We start from the raw sequence: 23,029 nt of genomic DNA, 5'->3' as shown, positions 1-23,029 counted from the left end.
ATTCATGAAGATATTTCACATGCAAACATTGTTTACTTAGACTTGGATAAAGGATTAAATCAAGAATATAATTTCTTGGAATCTTTAATTTATTTGAAGAACCACTTGGCAGGTGATTACAAGAAGCTTAGGAAGCAGCTTAAAGAAATGCCATAGCATAAGAATCTGCAATGGAAGGATGTCTGAAGGAAGCAATAGCAGACTGGGTATTCAAGAGGAAGGGGATAAACCAGGTAGTAGTTAAATGAATGAGTAGTAGGAGTTGCAAGAAAAGAAAATATTGTGGAGGGTATAGAAGAAATAAAGTAGTCTGCAAGCTCATTAGGAGTACAAAACATAGGCAAGAAGGGTTACCAGCATGGTAAAAAACATAAAATCATATTTATGATTAGAAATCTACTGAAAAAAAAAATCCCAAAGAATTCTTTCACTATGTGGAGAGTAAAGAAAAAATTATTACGGAAAGATAACGTTAATTAATGCTGATATGGAGATAACAGAAGCAAATGGGATAGTTCAGTTACTGAGTGACCACTTTGCAAGGGTCAATCCTTCAGGTGAAGATATTTCAGTGACAGATGTAACTGTAATATGAAAATACAGGTGGACAAATTAGAAGTGCCTTGTGGTTATTGCAGAATCTTAATATGGATATGACTATAGTAATATATGAGACATCAGCCCATGTATCACAAGAATGTGCAAGGGAAATGTGCCTCTGGTCAGACTGTTAGCTGTTGCAATACCCAATACCCAAGGGAGTGCAAAGAGGGTAAAATACTTCCATTACAAAGAAGAGGCTCTGAAAAAGAGAGAGAGAGAGAGAGAGACAGAAAATTATACAGCATTTAGTATCTCAGGAGTGTGGTCAAAGTAATGGCAATGTTGGTTAAAGACAAGGAATAAGTAGGTAGAATATGACACCCTGCATGGGGACAGCATGGTATGTGAAGGGTAGATCACAATCTAGTGTTAATTAATCTTTCATAAATGAAATGGCTACATGATGATGCTAGGTTTTGCAAATTTATTCAATAAAATAGTATATGAACTCTGCTGTTCAAATTGGAACAAATGAGATGGATATAAAGCTGTTAATATGAATACAAGGGTAACCAATGGACATATACTCAAGAGTAGCATGCGGAGGAGTAGAATCCAGGAAAAGGCAAGTGGCTAGTGGAGTACCACATAGGGGTTTGTACTCCCCTGTTATTTAATTTGTTCATCAATAATAAAGGAAATGATTAAAGGGAAATATTCAGTTGTTCATTGATGGTTTAAAACTATGTAGAGTTGCAGTTAATCATGGTGATGTAGAGATCTTGCAGAGTATGATAATGGATACCAGTTTAATGTGGAAAAAAAATGTAAGGTTATGGTGTGAAATACAAACTGTGTACTAACTTGATTGAATTGGACTCCAGGAAATTCATTAAGCTACAGATTTAGGAGTGTCAGTGGATAGGGAGTTGATGTTTAGAGGGTATATTACAAAATGTAGTCAAAGTAACTGATAGGATTACGTCATTATTGAAGTTCGTTTTGACAAGAAGACATAAGAAAGTTATTGTTCCTTATTTCTGTCTTATTATATAAGGCTTTAATATGACCATCATGTACAGATTTGGTCACCTGGGAGGCCCAAAAATGATGACTGATTTGTGGAGTGCTTCATATGAGGATAGATTGAAGGTGTAGGCATTGCAGAATTTAGCTGACAGGATAGAAAAGAGGGAATCTGTTAGCCACATTTAAGTTACTAAAAGTTTTTTTTTTTTTTTTTTTTTTTTTTTTTACAGATAAAGAAATTTTTCAATACATGAATAGAAAACAAGGGATTACTTACTCCTGGAGTTTGTGTAATGCATATGGTTAGTGAGACTGTAAAAACTAGATTTTTATTTTTTATTTTTGAGTGAATGTAGAATGGGTTCCAGAGGTAGTCATGAGTGCTTTGTCAGTAAATGAGTTTAAGGAGAAGTATGATAGGCAGTGGTTAGTGTGGACTACTCATGATGTACTGCATGAAGAAGCCTGTATGTCAATGATAATAATAATGACAATAACAGATGAAGGAAAAACTGTGTACAGATTAACATCAAACTAATCACAGTTCAAACTTCCCAAAGTTCTCTGAATGCTGAATTCTATGTTTGACAGTATTTTGTCAGAGAGACGGAAATAGAAAACTTACAGCTCTGATTAAGGTGATATAAAAATAATATAGTATAGATATTACGTTTTCTCTCACCTTTTACATCATCATCTTCAAGAGTAGTGCTGCTATCTGTTGATTCTTTCACTTGGGAACCATCGCCTTTCTTAGCAACAATGCTCCGACCTGATATATATATATATATATATATATATAAAAGGGTATAAATTAAAATGCTAAGACAGTCAGACTATGTTATAGACACAATCAATATATACAACAGTAATTTAAATTTAAAAATCTGTCAGCAATAAACTTTACAGTTAAAGATGAACTTAGGTAACATCACTTGAAATTTACAGCTATTGATTAACCTCCTTCAAGTTTTTGACTGTTGACATATTTACATAGAACACAGGAATTTATTAGTCATTACCTAAATAAATTACACTGACTAGTTTCACTACATAAACAAGAACTAGTAGCTTCTTCAGAGCTAGACACATCAAAACCAAAATAAATACAAAGGTCATGAAGTTGATTAAATGCTGAAAAACTTACAATGCAAATATGCAAGTTCATGCTAGACTATAAAAAACACATGCATGCATTAGCTGTCTGCGGTTAGTGATAGAAGGTGACCATTGGCTGAGTTGAAAGATTTAGCGAGAGATTTCCACATATCATTTAGTGACGGTCCTTGTTTTTTATTAAGTAATCCTTGGAAATGGATGAGTACAACAGAAGTCTGGAAAAATAGTTCTCTTCTAAATAATGCATAGTTGAAGAGTTCTAATCAACTGTATGGTTGGTCTGGCTGGCTAAACTACACCTGTCTTTTCTTTTGTGGTCAACATCTGCAACATGTTCTTTCTTCCTCACCTCAAATCCCTTGTCTGTCCTATGTATGCCAAACCACATGTGCAGGAAATTCTATATACTTCTGGGTATTGGTTGAAAGGTGTGCCATCTTCTTTAGGAGATGTCGGGGGGGGGGGGGTATGAACAATTTAAATTGGTTTAAAAGTTACTCTGATATTGTGATCTTTGAAAAGAGATTTCATTTCAATTGATAAACTTCCAATATATGGTAGTGTGATGGAGTCTCTGTATTGGGTATTCTGGTTATTGGGAGCTGAAGGTTTCGAAATTAAAATCCTATCAACTGTGATTAGCCAACGAGAACAAAGAAATTAGAGAGCAAGAGTCTGAAGTTATGTGTTGAGTTGGTCATCAAATCTGGCATCAGTAAATGAGGAGACTATATAAGTTTTAATAAGTTTATAAGACTTTATAAGTTTTAATATATAGTATGAAAAGTATCAGGTCACAATTTGTTCTGAAGTATATGAGCTATACAGAATGCAAAATAAGAAAATCCAGACACTTATGACAAATAACACTTTCAGAAAATGGAAAACTTAGTTTGAAACTTCTGTAGCTGTCTGCATATTATGTATCAGGCCAGATGAATTCAACATTAAACATAATGAACTACAAAGCTGGAAATTATGATCAACTTAGGAGAATACTATCTTTGGTCCCATGTTATCAGTTGCTGAATGGAAAAAATGACAGCAATGCAGGGGAATCTTTGAAAAAGTGTTTGAATCAGACAGTATCCCAACTGTTCGAAGAATAAATAGGTTGGGAGTGAAATGGATGTGCAACTGTAAAATGTTACTCTATTTTGCCTATTGTAAACTCTGTTGGCTGTTGCACCATTGTAAACTTTATAAATAATCTTTGATCTTTAGTCTTTAATCTTTACCTTAATGCTTTACACTTTAATTTGGTGCTATCTTATTTATTCTCTATTCTATCTAACTTCTTACTCCATCTTGTGTCTCCTTAGTGACTTACTCTTTCATAGAAAAATCTATTCCACCTTTCGCACTACTTGTCATATGCCAAGGAGTATGCCAATGAACTTACTTTTTCTATAGGTTCTCCATTCACAATGCAGTTGATATTTTCAATGTTTCTGCCTATTTTCATTGTCCTTGTCTTTTTAATGCTGACCTTCATACCATATCTATTACAAAAGTCATTCAATTTAGTCAGGGAAATTTGCAGACTTGTAGCAGATTTATTTAGAAGTATAACATCATCTGCATAAAGCAAAGAGCTGAGATTAACATCTCCAATTTTTATATTAGGTTTAATACTACTTTCCTTCATAATGTAATCCATATAAATAATGGATAACAGAGGGGATAAAGTACATCCTTGTCTGATAACAGATTAAATGTTAAACCATCTTCCTGTACGTCCTTCAGTTCTAACTGCTGACTTACAACTCAAACAAAGACTAAATATTACTTAATATAATGCCCCATTGACACCATATAACTGTAGCATTTTGAATAGCTTCTCTCTCTTGGCACCTTGTCATATGCCTTTTCCAGATCTACAAAACTTAAATACAGATCTTTGTTATATTCCTACGATTTCTCAACTATCTGTAGTAAAGTGAAAATCTGATACTGACAGCCTCTATTTGTCCTGAATCCTCTTGTTCTTCACCAAGCTTCTCTTCAACAATCCTCAATCCTTCTCAACGTCTCTCAAGTATACGTGCATATATATTAACAGGAACACTCAGTAGAGAAATACCTCTGTAATTCTCACATGCAGTTTTATTTTCCTTTTTATATATGGGTACTATGAGAGCTCTACTCCAATCATCTGGTATTCATCCCTTTGTCCAGGCCATCTGAACTATGCAGCACAGTCACTGTAGACTTTTATACCTCCATACTTGAGCATTTCTGGATGAATATCATCTACTCTTGCTGCCTTTCCACATTTCAGGCTTTTTATGGCTTTTTCTACTTCAAGTATGTATATATTCTTGAATGCATGTCTGGTCAGTGTTTTTTACCAATGTGCTGTCATCACTGCTTGTTTCATTTAACAATTTTTTGAAGTGATTACTCCATACTTCAACGATATCTTTTTCTTCTGATTTCATGTCACCTTTATCATCTCTAATTCCTTTTACAGCACTCTTTCCTCCATTTCTGAGCTTCTTCAACAACTACTTCTTCCTCCAGAGTATCTTGCCACCTTCTTGATATTTCTTTTCTATGTTCTTACCAAAATCCTCCTATCACTTTTGTTCAGGTAGTTTTACACAGTGTTTAGCTTTCTTATATTTTTCTCTGTATTCTCTAAGAGCACAAGCTGGGTTATTTGCCAGAAACTTTCAATATGCTTTCTTCTTTTCTTTCACTGCCTCTTTAACTTCCTGTGTCCACCATTGAGTTCTGATTTTTTTACCCTTACAGACAACCTCACCACCTGCCTCTCTGGCTGAGTCAATCAGTGTTTTCTTCAGGGATTGTTACTGAATCTCCAAGATTTGGTTCAAGTTCTCAAACTTTTTCCTTTTTTTCTTCAATAACGTTTGTGTATTTTAATCTACAGTTCACATCTGAGAGCTAGTCAACTTTTATTCGCTTTAAAACTTTCTTACATATTCTTCTTTTCAATATTATTATTATTATTCAGGCCTCCAAGGATTCAAAAGACTCTTCGTGTGAGGTCCTTCCTAAGAAACACAAAGTCTATCAAGACTCATTGAGGGGAGGTCCCCCCTAAGAAACACACAAAGTCCATACCACTCCTTGAACTCATCAACCGTTCTCACTCTCACCACTCCATCAGGCAATGCATTCCATGGTTCAACCACCCTCCATGCAAAGAAACCGCTCCTCACCCTCTTGCTCACAGTTTCCTTTCGTAACCTCCAGGGATGGCTTGTCATCACTCCTTCCTGCTGTTCAACCAAACGAAAGAACTCCCCAGTGTCAACCGTGTAACCACCTCTCAATAGTTTAAAAGTCTCAATCATATCACCTCTCCTTCTTCTATCCACCAAACTCTGCAGTCCACATTCCCTTAGCCAATCCTTATAACTATCATTGTACAGTCATGAAACCATCTTTGTTATCTGCCTTTGTACCCTTTCCACAATTAATTTATCTCATTCAAATCCTGGGGACCAAATCTGAGAACAATAGTCCAAGTGTGGTCTGATCAGGGTCTTATACAACGGAATGATAACTGTTTTATCTCTGCAGGTCAGTGTCCTTCTCATTATTGCAGCAATCCTCTGTGCTACCTTCACCACCTTTGCAATATGCCCCCTAAATTTCAGGTTTCTATTAATCATCAACCGCAGATCTCGTCTCCCCAACTTCCTCCAGTATAACTTCTCCCATAGAGTATGCAGTGTATCATCGATGTTTTCCAAACCTCAAGACCTTATATTTTTCTGCATTAAACCGACACCACCATTCATTTGCCCATCTATCCAGCTTATTCAAATGCTCTTGCAGGGCTGCTGCATCTGCACTATTACTAATAATCCTTCCCAGCTTTGCATTATCTACAAACAACTGAATATCCCCTTGCAATCCACTGACAATGTCATTGATATAAAGGTTAAACAATATAGGTCCCTGTACAAAGCCCTGTGGGACCCCCATTTGTAACCCTCTGCTTCCTTGAAACTGCCCCACCATACACAACTCTCTGATACCTATCAGACAGCCAATCCTGAATCCAGTTGATCAATCTGACATCCAGACCCATGTGCTGCAACTCTTAAATATCAGCTTATTATGTGGCACCCTGTCAAATGCCTTCGCTAAATCCAAGAAAAAAATGGCAGTATATGCCTTTTACTCATCTACTGCTCTTGTAACTTTATTATAAAAGGCTAGCATATTGCTAAAACAAGAGTGCCCCTTCACAAATCCATGTTGAATCTCACAGATAAAATTACCCTCATGTGCTCAATGCCGTATACGGTCCTTCACTACTTTCTCCAAGATTTTACTAACTATGATGACATGCAAACTGGCCTATAATTAGACACTTCCAGTCTGATATTGCTCTTATGCAATGGCACGATCTTACCTTCCTTCCATTCAATGGGCACCTTTCCCGCAGCCATACTTTCATTGAAAAGCCAGGTTAAAGGCACTGTCAGTTCCCTAGCACATTCTCTCAAAACTCATGGTGATATATCATCCAGTCCCACAGCTTTGCTGACATCCAGAGTACTCAGTATTTAAAACGCACTCTCTCCTCCTGTACCTCTAAACCTCGAACCTGCCCTATCAATCTAGCATTAAAACTGACTCCTCCAGGATGAAATACTCCAATAAAGTGTTCATTGAGCAATTCTACTATGTCCTCTGCATCAGTCACTCTATTCACATTTTTATCCCACAATATCATTCTTCCACAGTCATTTCTCCTCCTACTGGCCACATACCTAAAAAAATTCCCAAGGATTTTCTTTGGATCTTAGGGCTAATCTCCTTTCATATTCCAGTTTCATCTTCCTTACCATACTAGTCACTCTCCTGGCTTGTGTCTTATACTCTTCATGCATCGTTTCTTCACCTGTCCACTTATATCTCTTCCACAGTCTCTTTTTTGCATGCAATTCCTGTTTAATATTGTTTGTCATCCACTTTACTCCAAATTGTGTTCTCTTGTTCACTCATGGTATATAACTTACCATTGCTGCCAACAAATATTCTTTAATAATTTCCCACGCACTAATGATATCCCGGCCTTCCAATTCCTCCTTCCATGAAACTTCCCCAAGTTGACGTCTTAGACTATTATAATCACCTGCCTTATAATTCCACATACGTTCCCATCTCTTTGATACTCCTGTATGTCTATTCATTTTCCAAGTCAAAACCATATGGTCACTCTCTTCAACTGGTGGGAGAGATGTCATCTCAGTTATTATCAACTCCTCTGATGCTATAACCAAATCCAAAACTCTTGAACCTCTTGTTCCCTCTATTACATGTTGCCTAAGACATTGGTCCCTCAAGAATTCTAGAAATGTTATTCCCTTAGTACATTTCACTTTCTCGTTGACTTTGACATCACAGTTACATGGTATAATAAAAGGGTATTCAGTCCTTTGCTTTTCTGTGAGAACACACTTTCTCTTCGGCATTTTAAAGGCATATAAAATAATAAAACTAATCACGTTTCATAACAGATCTGTGTCATATCAAATAAGCTGTGCTTAGTTATTACAACGTCCGCTAGTTGCACTATTCTCGCAACATGTCAGTATTGTTAATTGATAAGATAATTTTATGATCAATAACTAATATTGATTTCTTGACAATTACATGGTTTATGTTTAAGAATGCGAATGTTAAACACAAATCCACAAATTACGGGACAATTCTGCATCCTGAAGAGTTTTAGCGGGACGCCAGGACACAAACTCATAATAAGGGACAATCCCGTAAAATACGGGACGCATATGAAACCTACTGTTAAACCTCTCCAACACTGATCCTATAATAACCCTTTACTAACACTTGTAGGTCTCTATCATATCACTCCCCTCTTCATCCTATCCACTAGACTCTGTAAATTGCATCTTCTTAACCTTTTCTCATATTTGACATTCCAGAGATCAGAAACTACCTTAGTAAGTCATCTCTGGACCCTTTCCAACATCTCTTCATCCTTTTGAAAAGCAGGTGACCAAATCTGTGCACAGAAGTCAATATGTGGCCTAATGAAAGCCTTATACAATGCAACAAGAATCTCCTTACTTCTACAAGTCAGTGTCCTCTGCATCATTCCCAGAATTCTTTGTGTTGTCCTCACAATTTTGGCAATGTGTCCCCTAAATTTCAGATCCTTATCTAATATCATCCCAAGATCTCTTATTTCCTCCAATTCCAAAAATATATCACCACCAAGCTTAATTTCTACATCCCATCTTTATTTCCTAAATTTTAAAACCTTACATTTTGCAACATTTAACTCGCATCCAAATTTCCATGCCCATTCACTCAATTTATTCAAGTCTTCTTGTATATTACTGTGTAACCTTCTCCTCTGTCCATTACTTATTACAATAAGGTGACTGTCCATTACAGTCGCCTTATTGTAATAAGTAAGTAGATTACTAAAACATGACCTCCCTTTAGCAAATACGTTATGTCCATTAAAGATAATACCATTGTTGTCAACCCAATTCTGGATGCTAATTCTCACAAGCTTCTCCAACAACTTAACTATAACACTTGGCACACAGATAGGCCTATAGTTTGATGTTTGAGTTCTATCACCTCCCTTATGAAATGCCGCAATCTTGTCCTCCTTCCATTCCTTTGGAACTCAACCCAGTGCAAGACTAATATTAAAAAAATATGTCAAGGCAGATGTCAACTCCCTGGCACATTTCTTCAGAATATGTGGTGATATATTATCAAGTCCCAAAGCCTTATTTTAACATCAAGTTTGCTCAATTCCCCCATACACCTGTTGCTCACTTACAGTCAGTCTCTCCTCCCAATTATCAACTGTTCTCAATCTCTCCATGATGGCACATTAATAAGAATGAATGACCTTTATGAACTGTTCATTGAGTATTTCCACTGTATCTTCTGCAGTAGTTGTCCTTATACCATTTTCTCCAATGAATATCATCTTTCCATAATCATTTTTTTTTTTTTTTTGCTAGCTACATATCGAAAGAACTCCCTAGGATTCTTTTCGGCTTCATTACCTAACTGCTGCTCATACTTCACTTTTGCTACCTTTACCAACCAAGTCACGATCCTTGCCTGGTCTTTGTAATCTTCATAGAATTGGTTATTACCACTTCTCTTATGTTGCCTCCATAATGCCTTTTTTCTGTGTATTGCATGCTTAATCTCTTTATTCATCTATCTCACACCTACCTTACTTAACCTTCTTATCCTTGGAATACATTTAGACATTGCTTCTACTAGATAGTTCTTGAATATCCCCCAAGCTGTGTTGATCTCTTTTCCAACTAACTCCTCATTCCATGCTACACCTGCAAGTTGCCTCCTGAGCTCTTCACAATCACCAGCCTTGTAGTTCCATATATACCATTTTCTCAAAGAGGTCCTCACACTGATGGCAACCACCCAGATAATCACTTCATGGTCACTCTCACTAACTAGAGGGTGATTTGATACCTCATTTATAATTACATCCTCTGATGAGATGATCAAATCCAAGACCCTCAATCCTCGTGTGCCCTCTGTTACATACTGTCTGAGGTTGTTGTCCCTCAAGAAACTCATTATCTTTACTTCCAGTTGCTATCTCATCATCCCCGTTTATATTGCCATAGCTAAAATAATAATCATAATAATCACCCTGTTCTTATTTGCTTGGCTAATTTGATTGTACATTTTATAGTCACTAAAATCCACATTACCAGGTCTATGACAACATCCAACTAAGTATTTCATTCTATTCACCTCTATCTCACACCATACTGCCTCCACACCACTGGCACTATTTCCCTCTTGCATCTATACTTTGAATGGACATAACTGTTTCTCTATCATGAATAGCATTCCTCTCCCCCCCTCCCTTTTTACCCTTTCTTTCCTCACAAAATGCCAGCAAAGGTTGGTCGATTGGTAGAGCCTCTTTTACTAATGGCTCGCAAAAAGTTAAGCAACTTTGAGCGTGGTTAGTAGTTGGAAGTGAATCGTTCGATGCTGTTGGCACACTCTCCCTTGAAGAGTCTTTTGACTCCCTGGAGGTGTCACATAATAATAATAATAATAATAATCTCTATTCCTGTCAGGATGTTGTCCTCATCCAACCATGTCTCACTTATTCCAACAATTTTTGGGTGAACATACTCAATTAATGCAACCATTTGATTTGCCTTGTTTCTTACACTTCTAGCATTTGTATTTACACACAGCAGCTTATTCCTGGATCTATAGCTAGTGCCACTGACACCACTTATCTGATGTGACTTCTCCATGCTTAACTCGAGCCATTTCTTTTTCTCCTTATATATTCCTTTCCCTTTTTGACTACAAATGCATTCATATCCTCTTGGAGCATCTACCTTTCTCACAATGTGTTCCTCTGTCCACCCTGAGCCTCACCATTTCCCTGTCTGTCTTGTGCACCTCTTCTTTTATTCTCTATGCTCATGCTACTAGCTTCTTCATTCACAACCACCTCTTCAATCTCTCCTGTTCTTCCACATCACTTACCGCTTGATCAGATTCATACTCTGCCCTCACTTCTCTACCTTCCAGCAACAGTCTCTCCAGTGATTCACACCAAAACCACTCAAATGCGGTCCATCACTCCTATACAGTTCACTTCATCCTTCAAACTCATTCGACACATTAACAAACTGCACTCCTTTCTCCTCGCACATTTCTACTAAATATCATTCACAATCCTTGCTCTCTGCCTCATCTCACCGCTGTCATACCTGGGCAACACACTTACTACTTTTCCTATCACTATTCTTTTTTTTTATCCCTCTCAACAACCTTCTGATATCCAATCTGACATGTTCTTTGTTTGCAGTCAATTTATTTGTACCTATTACAACTACCAACTCTTTTGCTTGCTTACTTCTCATATCTAATAACTCAATCACTCTATTCATTCTACCCTCAGTAAAATATACTTTATGCATCCTCTCGTCTAGCATACCTTTAATAATTAAATCACCATACAAAGACACTCGTGGGTCTTTCGTTACCTCTTTTATACCAACATTATTTTTTTTCATAATTTTCACTCTTCCATACATATCTCAAATTCTCTTAACTTTATTCCGCATCCATTTCATCTCTTGCCTCATCTTAACCAACTAATCTTTCGAATCTTGTGTCACATTTTTGCTGTCATTCATTCTTTCGAATTTTCAAACCTTGCATCCCATCACTCTCATTGATTCTTCCAAATTTTTGAACTTTTGAACCTTGCATCACACTTATGCTCTCATTCATTCTTTTGAATTTTCGAACCTTGCTTCACACTTTCACTCTCATTCATCCTTTTGAATTTCAAATCTTGCGTCATACACGCTTGTTCACAGTCAACACCACTCACTACCTTATCTTTAACTGTACTTTGTTTTGTAACTTCCGCCACATTTGCATCACTTTCGTCTTCCTTACCATTGATTATTAAGTTTCTCAGATCACTTGTTCTCTTTTTCAAAACTCTTTTAACATTTTTTCACTGTTCTTTTACACCGTCTTTTTCTATCAGATGAGCACTCATCCTCCTCGTGGCATTCTTGCTACTAACACTTTCAGTTATCAACATATTAGCACTCATTAAATCCTCCTTCAGTTCATGCTTAGCACACACCCTCCTTCCATCCACCTTAAATATCTACAATTTATCTATATAATCAAATTAGTACATATAGCACACCCTGCATTTCACGAAATGACTGAAATCAAAATTGAATTCCTGCATGGACAAAGCCACCGGCATCTTTCCTTCACCAGTTACTATACAGAGCTCCAATTTCAAAGAATTTGTAAATAAACTTAAACAAAAAATCCCACATACTAATAACACTGCGAGCACACAACTTTTATATCAACTCTTACTCATACACACACACTTATATACTATTAATTATTTCAAAAAACTTATCTCAAATGGAAGCCCTCTTTACACACTACTTCTCATGACATGAGAACAGTTACTCAACTTTGTCTTTATTAAAATATTTATCTGAAATAAGACGAATTAGAGGATTATTTTAAATTAGAGGAATTAGAAATTCCTCTAATTTAAATTCGGTGTTTATTTTTAAGCATTCTTTAGTATCGGTACTTAAATGTTTTGAAATCTTATATACACTGGGTCTTATTTTATATAAATCATGTTATAAATTAGAAACAAATTTGTTCCATGATTCTCTGTTTTTTTTCCCCTCACTTCTCTTTAAGCTATGGCTCTTATTCTTTTATATTCTATTTCATCTTCTAATCTTTTACTGCTTAACCATTTATGATATGCTTCTTTTTTCATTTTGATTATTTCTTTGATTGTATTGTTCCATATCTTCAGTTTTTTTTTTTTTTTTTGAATATTTCGTTTTTCTTAAGCTTTCATTTGCTGCTGTATTTATTATTTTTTATGTTAAGCCATTCTATTTCTATTTCTTCATTTCGTTTAACTTTATCTAAATATTGGTTAACTCTTTGTTCATATAGTCATTATATATTTGTGTTATTTAATAATCTAGTTTTATAAACAAATGTTTTAATTTTTCATTCTGTTCTTGTTATTTGTAGCCATTTATGGTAATCTTAATTTTATTTTAACGAGGAAGTGGTCAGTACTTATTTCATATCCTCTGTGGACTCTAACTAATCTAAAGAAAACTTTGATGCCTTTTCATTTAAGATAAAGTAATCTAATATTGATTTCCATCCTCTTGCTGCCAAGTATATTTATGCATGTCTTTATGTTTATAGAAAGGATTCATTATTTTAAGGTTCTAAACTACAAAGTTAATCGATTTTTTATCATTCCTGATTACAGTATGTTCTCTATATATTCCCATAGTATTATTAAATTTTGTGCTTCCAATTCTCACATTTATGTTTCCTGCTAATATACATAATCATTTTTATTTATTTTATTATATATTATTATTATTATTATTATTAATATCTAAGAACTCCAGGAAGTCAAGGACTCATTGAGCGAGGCTATAAATCACCCAAATCAGCTATGATACTTTCCCTTAAATTCATTCACACTAGATGCACTTACTACCCCTAAGGGAAATTATTCCACTCATTCACTGCTCTCTGGGAGAAAATCCTGGCTTGTGAACAAACTTAACTTCCATGGATGCCCACGTGTTCTTTCCCAACCTCTATATAACAAAAAATTTCATCAGTTGAAATCCTATAACATCCATTCAAAAGTTTATGGACCTCTATCATATCACCCCTCTTTCTCCTGTTAACCAGAGTATGCAATCCACATACTCACAATTTGTCCTCATAATCTCCCTTCATTTTAGAAATTATGGACTTTACAACTGTGTTATAAATAGCTATTTTAATTTCCCGACGTTTCGACCTTCATATTAAGGTCATCATCTGGAGTATACACAAATATACAAAGACAAGCTGAGTTACATTTCACACAGTATGCTAAAGATACAATGATTTGATCAACGGTTATTCTACTGGCATGACCTCTAGTGAAAATATAATATAAAAAAAAAATAAATAAGAAATACAAATAAAATTAAAAAATTAATTAGAAACTACATCAAAGCTATACTAAATTCTATTTAAGATAACAATCAGAGAAACATTCTTTCATATAGATAGTTTTCTTACAGTAACAATGATGTTACTGTAAGAAATGATGTCCTAATTTAACATGACAATTATTATATTAGATTTACGATTCTGGATTATCTACAGTCCTGGTTATAGTTAACTCTTAGGGAGAAAGATTCCTTGGGTGGAATATGTGCCTTCCATATGCTTGGGATTTTTAGATCATCATTATTGTTAAGATTAGGGTGGTTGATAAGAATCTCACAGGCTTTCTTAAATTTACATTCATACCATGTTTAGTGTGATGTAAACAGCTGGTGAGTCAATTCCATGCAAAGTGTTCAGGGCATGATCAGAAAGGCCAGCTTCACCATAGTTATTATATTTAATGTGTCGTTTATGTTCCTTTTGTCTGATAGGAATTGTGCATCCTATTTTCCCTATATATGGTTGGTTATAGGTGCAATAAATACAGTAGACTCCAGGGTGGGCCAGCGGAGGGAGTGGGTCTTTGGATGAGATGAGCAAGCTTTTTAATTTTGCAGGAGATTTAAAGGTGGCGCTAAGGTTGTATTTCTGTAGTATTCGGTTTATTCCATCTGATGTCCTTTTAATGTATGGAATGGTTATAGTTTTATTGTAGTCTAGTTTATCTTTGTTTTTTAGTGAGGTCTTGTAGAGAATTTTCTAAAAAATGATACTATCTCAGTATCATTTTTTAGAAAAGTATTACTGATAACTTTAAATTCGTCTTTAATCATTTGTTCATTGGAGCATATCTTCAAAGCCCTGTTTTTTAGAGTATTAACGACACCTAGTTTTTGTGTTGGGTGGTGGTAGGAGTTTATGTGTATATATTGGCTAATATAAGAGGCATAAGATTCATCCCACCTACCACAGCAGATAAAATACGTTTAGAAACCACCAGCAAGCAACAATAACAAGCAACTTAATGAAACATGGATTAACAGTGGTGAAATCACTAAAATCAAATCAGGACATCTTAATAACTAGAGCCGATAAAGGCAGTGCCACTGTTATTCTAAATCGAACCACATATTTAGAAAAAATGAATCAGCTCATCTCAGACAACAGTACATATCAATTTGCTAACTATGACCCAACCAATAGAATAAAAATAAAACAGAAAAGCTAGTTAAATCAGTTACTACATGGCCCGAAGATATAGTCAAAATATTACTTCCACACTAAAGTTGTTCTCTGAGAATTTACAGTCTACCAAAGACACATGAACAAAACACACCACTCTGGCCGATAGTCGAAGGCATAGACAGCATGAATTCTCTTCTAGCCAAGAAATTAGCATCAACACTCAAGGAGTTGGTAGGTCTTTTCCCTCCTATATCAGAAACTCACAACACTTTATAAACATAATCAAAAACATTAAATTAGAAAAAGATGATTTATTAGTCACTTTTGACGTCTCTGCCATCTTTACGAATGTCCCAATCAATGACACAATCCTTCTTTTACAGGACAAATTCCTCCAGATATCATGGTGCTCTCTGTGCATGTATTATGTGTGACAAAACGCTTTCTACCTACAAAAAGAAGGCACCATGGGCTTGCCATTATCCCCCCCCCTTCCCCATTGCTAACTTTTATATGGAATATTTTGAGCAACAGGCTCTAGATCCCTCTCCTTTAAAACCCAAAGTCTGGCTTAGATAATGTTGATGATGTTTTTGCTATCTGGCCCCATGGCTGCCAGACATTAGACACTTTCCTCAGCCACCTAAACAAACAACACAAACACATACAATTCACAATTGAGATTGAAAGTCAGAACACACTTTCTTCTCTAATACATCATCACACATCTTCATTCTGGCAGTCTTTCCTTCTTTTTTTACCAGAAACTGACACATACTGGCCAATATATACACATTAATTCCTACCACCACCCAATATAAAAACTAGGTGTCATTAATACTCTAAAAAACAGGGCTTTGAAGATATGCTCCAATGAACAAGCGCTTAAAGACAAATTTAAAGTTATCAATAATACTTTCTTTAAAAATGGTTACAGCCAAAACACTATCAACAAACAAATTTAGTTTAATCCTTTATCCAAGTGTGAGCAAACAAAGTTTGTGCCTGAAAGTATCTTCAGGACTGGGGTAAGGTGGTAGTACAACACCGGGCAACTTGTTGCAAAGGTGGAGCAAGCTAACATCACTCCTATCTCAGTATCTCCCATAATACAAAACACATCTCCTTGCAGATATGTATAATGTTATGCATTAAGGGAAGGGTCACTACCCAGACTAGTTTCAACCTTTATTGAGGTCTCTTCAGTGGGAGCCAGGCCGAGTGGAGATACCAGGCAGAAGCATTAGCAAGGTCATCTCTCAACCTATAGGAGTTGCAATGGTGTGCCACCTTTTTATTAAATTACTCTGGATTTAGAGAAAGATGTTGAAAGTTTATTTTTCACTTGGTTAGACTATAATAAATTTAATTTAATCCTTTATCCAAGTGTGAGCAAACAAAGTTTGCACCTGAAAATATCTTCAGGACTGGGGTAAGGTGGTACAACACCGGGTAACTCATTGCAAAGGTGGAGCAAGATAACATCACTCCTTGTGGATATGTATAATGTTATGCATTAAGGGAAGGGCCACTATTCAGACTAGTTTCAACCTTTATTGAGGTCTCTTCAGTGGGAGCCAGGCCGAGTGGAGATACCAGGCATAAGCATTAGCGAGGTCATCTCTCAACCTATAGGAGTTGCAATGATGTGCCACCTATTTATTAAATTACTCTGGATTTAGAGAAAGACGTTGAAAGTTTATTTTTCACTTGGTTAGAATATAATAAATTTAGTTTAATCCTTTATCCAAGTGTGAGCAAACAAAGTTTGCGCCTGAAAGTATCTTCAGGACTGGGGTAAGGTGGTACAACACCGGGAAAAGCGTTGCAAGGTGGAGCAAGCTAACATCACTCCTATCTCAGTATCTCCCATAATGCAAAACACATCTCCTTGCGGATATGTATAATGTTATGCATTAAGGGAAGGGCCACTACCCAGACTAGTTTCGACCTTTATTGAGGTTTCTTCAGTGGGAGCCAGGTCTGAGTGGAGATACCAGGCAGAAGCATTAGCAAGGTCATCTCTACCTATAGGAGTTGCAACAGTGTGTCACTTTTTTATTAAATTACTCTGGATTTAATTACTAAATTACTCTGCTCCCACTGAAGAGACCTCAATAAAGGTCGAAACTAGTTCTGGGTAGTGGCCCTGCCCTTAATGCATAACATTATACATATCTGTAAAGAGATGTGTTTTGCATTATGGGAGATACTGAGATAGGAGTGATGTTGGCTTGCTCCACCTTTGCAACGAGTTTCCCAGTGTTGTACCACCTTGCCCCAGTCCTGAAGATACTTTCAGACGCAAACTTTGTTTGCTCACACTTGGATAAAGGATTAAACTAAATTTATTATAGTCTAACCAAGTGAAAAACAAACTTTCAGCTATCAACCAAATTTTCTACAAGACCTCACTAAAAAACAAAGATAAACTAAACTACAATAAAACTATAACCATTCCATACATTAAAGGGACATCAGATAAAATAAACAGAATACTACAGAAATACAACCTTAAAGCCACTTTAAACCTCATGCAAAATTAAAAAAGCTTTCAACTCATCCAAAGACCCACTCCCTCTGCTGGCCCACCCTGGAGTATACCGTATTTATTGCACCTGTAATCTACCATATATAGGGGAAATAGGATGCACAATTCCTATCAGGCAAAAATAACATAAACGACACATTAAATATAATAACTATGGTGAAGCTGGTCTTTTGGATCACGCCCTGAACACTTTAAATAGAATTGACTGGAAGAGCACCAGATGTTTACATCACACCAAAACATGATACATACATACATAATTCATTCACAATATGATACAATGTGAAAATGGAAAAGAGATTTATATTAAAAATTAAATACAGTAAAACACCGAAGTTACATGGTAGGTGGGACCAACAAAAAGCGCAAGTCAAATTCGCGTAACTCGGGGAATAATTTTGCATGTAATTTATATATACAAACATACAATTGGGACCAAAGGTTTACAAAAACACTTATATTTTTTAAGAAATATAATCATAATTGTAGTTTTCGTACATAAAATAAAAGAAAGTTATTTCGATATCAATGGTTTCATAAAATCTAATAGATTTGTCTGATAGCATAATGTCTTTTTCTTGTCACGCAAAATTTCTTCATAGCAAGCTAATGATTTTTTTATTCCTTACCTTGTGGCTGCAGTTCGTTCCTCGTTAGAATGTATGTCCTCCAAAATCTGTAAACCTTTCTTTTATGATTGGTCTTACTGTAGATTCCTGTAGATCAAACTTCTTTGCTAGCTCACAAATTTTCATTCAGCCTTCAAAATCCTTAATAATGTTGAGTTTTGTTTCCAAAGTCAATGTTTTTCTTTTCTTTCTATCTGTAGAAGAATCGGACTTGCTTCTTTTGGATGACATTATTATTTTTTATGTGATAAAATTTTTATCAAGAACATAACATTAAACAATCGCAAGGTTTGTAGACTATAAAAATCATGTATGAATGGAGACCGTGCGAAACACGTCAGTGCTTGTTCACAGCATGTGCGACACTGGCAAATGTGGCCGGCGCCTGAAAGATACGACTAGTGGTGAGGCGTGAAGCGAGACGGGAATACGTACATATTCCCGTCTAACTGTAATTCATGTGTAACTCCGGATTCGCGTAAGTCAGGGTAGCATAAGTCGTGGTATGACTGTATTGCAAAATATGGTCTTCCACGTCTCTCTATCTTGAGCTAAACGTAGATATCAGATGGAGTTTTGCAGTTCAGCCTACTGATGGTTTCACATATGTATTGCCAAAATTGTTTGCATGGTCTTCCTCTACTGCATTTGCTATCTTGTGGTTTGTACAAGATGAGGGATTCCAAAAAGTGTGAGACTTCAGGATGTCTGAGTTGATGCCCAAGCCATCTGAGTTGTAGTTTTTTGACTATACTGACAAGTGGTTCTTGCTTAGCCAGATTTAGCAAAGTAGAGATAGTGATGCGGTCCATCCAGGTATATCCAAGATCTGAGACATGTAGTTCCAAAGGAGTTAATTAGATCTGTAGTTTTTTTGGTGCTTATTGATTAATTAATTTTTTAATTTCATTTGTATTTTTTAATTAAATTTTTTTCATATTATATAAAATATAATATAATAAAACACGGTATGAATGTAAATTTAAGGGGGCCTGTGAGATTCTTATCAACAACCCTAATCTTAACAATAATGATGGTCTAAAAATCCCAAGCATATGGAAGGCACATATTCCACCTAAGGAACCTTTCTCCCTAAGAGTTAACTATAACCAGGACTGTAGATAATCCAGAATCTTAAATCGAATATAACAATTGTTATGCTAAATTAGGACATCATTGTTACTGTAAGAAAACTATCTATATGAAAGAGTGTTTCTCAGATGTTATCTTAAATAGAATATAGCTTTGATGTAGTTTCTAATTGATTTTTAAATTTTATTTGTATTTTTTATTTAATTTTTTTTTATATTATATTTTTACTAGAGGTCATGACAGTAAAATAACCGTTGATAGGATCATTGTTTCTTCAGCATACTTGTGAAATGTAACTCAACTTGTCCTAGTATATTTGTGTATTCTCCAGATGATGACCTTAATATGAAGGTCGAAACTTCAAGAAATTAAAATAGTTATTTATAACATGGTTGTAAAGTCCATAATTTCTAAAATGAATGCTGATCACCGTGTAATCTGATGTAATCTGATCAACGCTGATCACTAAAAGAAAGGATTCTGATAATTCATGGAAATTCGACCCACAAGCGATGCAATCAATACGGTAAGTTAAAGATGTATGTTTCAGGTTTGATTAATCGACTGGCATTTTTAATATATTGTAGAGACCAAATCTGCGCACAATAATCCAGGTGTGTTCTTATCAAAGCCTTATAAAGAGGCAAAATGACTTCCTTATCCTTATGTCAAGGTTCACTTCAACATAGCAATTATCCTATGAATTGTATTTGCTATGTGACCTTTGAACTTTAAATTCTTATCTGCCAATACACCAAGATCTCTTGCCTCTTCAGTTTCTTTTAGCATAACCCCGCTAATATAATATGCCAGTGGAACTCTAATCATGCCAAAGTGCATAACTTTACGCTTACTAACATTAAATTGACAGCCATTTTCGTTCACCCAAATTTCCAGTCTATTCAAATCATTTTGTAATTGCTGAATATCAATTGCATCCCTGATTGCCCTGCCTATCTTCGCATCATTGGTAAACAATTGCACATCTGATGATAGACCCTGATGTCGTTAATGTATAGATTGAACAATAATGGCCCAAGTACTGAATCCTTAGGTGCATCACTGGTTACCTTAAATTTGGCAGATTCACACCCACTGTATACCATTTTTTAATATCTGTCTGTCAACCAGTCAAGAGATTATAATTCAATCTCATACTCTCCAGTTTATGCAACAGCCTTTCATGTGGTATCCTATCAAATACCTTAGAAAAATCCAACATTATCATAGTGTATCCATTCACTTTATCCAACTCAGCTGTAATATTGTTATAAAATATGAGCGGATTACTAAAACATGACCTTCCTGTATATATATATATATAGGTGAAAGAAATGATCATAGTGGCCGGAATGATTTAAAGGAGAAAATTAAAGAAAACAGTAAGGAATTAAGACAGTGAGTCTGTTGCCACAGCACGACAGAGTAGTCCTGCATAACCTACACATCGAGTCATTCACTATTTTTGCCCTCCTTCTCAGGCCTACTCTGTCATGCTGTGGCAACAGACTCACTGTCATAACTCTTACTCTTTTCTTTTGCTACTTCCAGTAATTCTTACATGTCCTCTCTCGTGGAGTGGAGTGAGTTTGATGGGTGAAAGGACTTATACAAGAAAGATGGTTTTCATCTGAATGGATTTTGAGAGACTGAAAAAAGTGTTGTTGAATGAAGTGAAAGTGGATGTGCAGAATCAGGGAAACTAGAAATTTCAGTGGGGGAGGGATAAGCTGTTGAGTGGATATGCAGACATCAGTGAGGCAGCTGACTGTAAGAACAAGTATAATATGTTAGAACCTTGGTAACAAACCAGAATGAGATAGTTAGTATAAAGCGTCAGGATAGCAGTGGGCCTAAGGGACTTTTGTACACTAATGCCAGCAGCATTCAGAAAAAGCAGGAGGAATTTTTGGTATTGGCTCATCCTGGCCAGAGGTTATTGGTTATAAAAAGTTAGTGTGTTCAGGGAGGATAGAGAGAAAAGAATGGGGGGGGGAGGGAATGTTATTGATTATGGCTGATGAACTGCAACCAAAATTTTGATTGAAACTGTAGAACAGTCATCAGAACAAAATATACAGTTGGATGCTGCAATAGACAAGGGGGTGGAAAAGATGATGGAAATAGCATGCATCAACAAATAGACTCAATGAGTGGAGGACAGGCAATTGTTATGGGGGATTTCAACTATGGGAACATAGATTGGAAGGAGGAGAGGACACATGGTAAGAAGGAAATGGAATTTATGCAGTTACTAAGGGATAACTACCTGAGACTACATGTAAAGGAATATACTAGGGGTTTGAGAGTGCTCGATCTAGTAATTGCATCTAATATTTTGTCTATAACGAAAATGACCATGTTGCCACCAATTGGTGAGAGGATTACACAGTCTTGACCTGGGAGGTGGCCAAACGTGTGAAATTTTCAGTTAAGACAGGGTATATGTGGAATTACAAGGCTGGTATGTATGACAAACTTAGGAGATTGCTTGGATCAGTGCCATGGCATGTAAAACTGCAAGGGCTGGATGTTGATAGGGATGGGAAGTGGTAAAAGAGTGTCTGAGGGAGGTAATGGCTGGCTGCATACCTAGAATCAGGAGAGTAAATCAATTGGGAGTTAAATGGATGAATATTATTATTATTATTACGTGACACCTTCAGGGAGTCCAAAGACTCATCGAGGCAGGGCACCTACTCTATCACTCTCTGTCTCCACCAACTACCATCATCTACCACAACCATCTACACCAATGCAATCTACCGCTCACTAACACCACTAGTATTTTCACAGACAATCACAAACATCCATGCCCACGGTGGGATTCGAACCCGCAGCATTTTAGCTGGAGAGCGGATACACTAACCACTCAGCCAACCAGGCCGGCGATATCATCATCAAGCTGGAGCTACAAAAAAAGAAACAACTGTGGAAGGAATTTAAGGAGAAAGGTGACCTGCAGGCACATTAACCATACAAGGCGCATGTCAGAAGGGTAACTAGTGTGGTAAGAAAAGCAAAACCAGATTATGAAAGGAAGTTGGCAATTCAGGCTAAAGAAAATCCCAAACAGTTCTTTCGATATGCTGCAAGTAAAAGAAAGAACGTATATGGCAGAATGATTTTAAGGAATGCCAATGGTAGGGATGTAACTGAATCAGTCAAAATAGTAGAATTACTAATCGAACACTTTGCAAGAGTATACCATCCAGGTAATGATATTGCAGGAATAACAGAACCAAAGGCTTATATATGAATTGAGGTAAATGACATGGAGTTGCATATCATATTACAGAACCTTAATGTGAATACCAGCTCAAGTTTTACATGAAGCAGTGAGATAATTATCAGTGCCCTT

General features: G+C 36.0%; 1 protein-coding gene across 1 annotated transcript in view; it reads right to left on the bottom strand.

Annotated features, from left to right (window-relative positions):
- Positions 1-23,029, bottom strand: part of LOC150096303 (calcium/calmodulin-dependent protein kinase type II alpha chain-like) — a 736,535-nt gene that overhangs the window by 211,329 nt on the left and 502,177 nt on the right. Inside the window, exon 13 of the mRNA XM_090409027.1 lies at positions 2,255-2,344. Within this exon, the coding sequence (XP_090265153.1) occupies positions 2,255-2,344 (90 nt within the window). The remainder of the gene's footprint in view (positions 1-2,254; positions 2,345-23,029) is intronic.

The sequence above is a fragment of the Typopeltis vanoorti genome, chromosome 19 (genome assembly GCF_054136105.1).
Source record: "Typopeltis vanoorti isolate ZY-2024b chromosome 19, IOZ_Tvanoo_1.0, whole genome shotgun sequence".
Classification (NCBI taxonomy): domain Eukaryota; kingdom Metazoa; phylum Arthropoda; class Arachnida; order Uropygi; family Thelyphonidae; genus Typopeltis; species Typopeltis vanoorti.
Note: the sequence above shows the minus strand (reverse complement) of the source record. Positions and strands in the feature narration are given on the sequence as shown.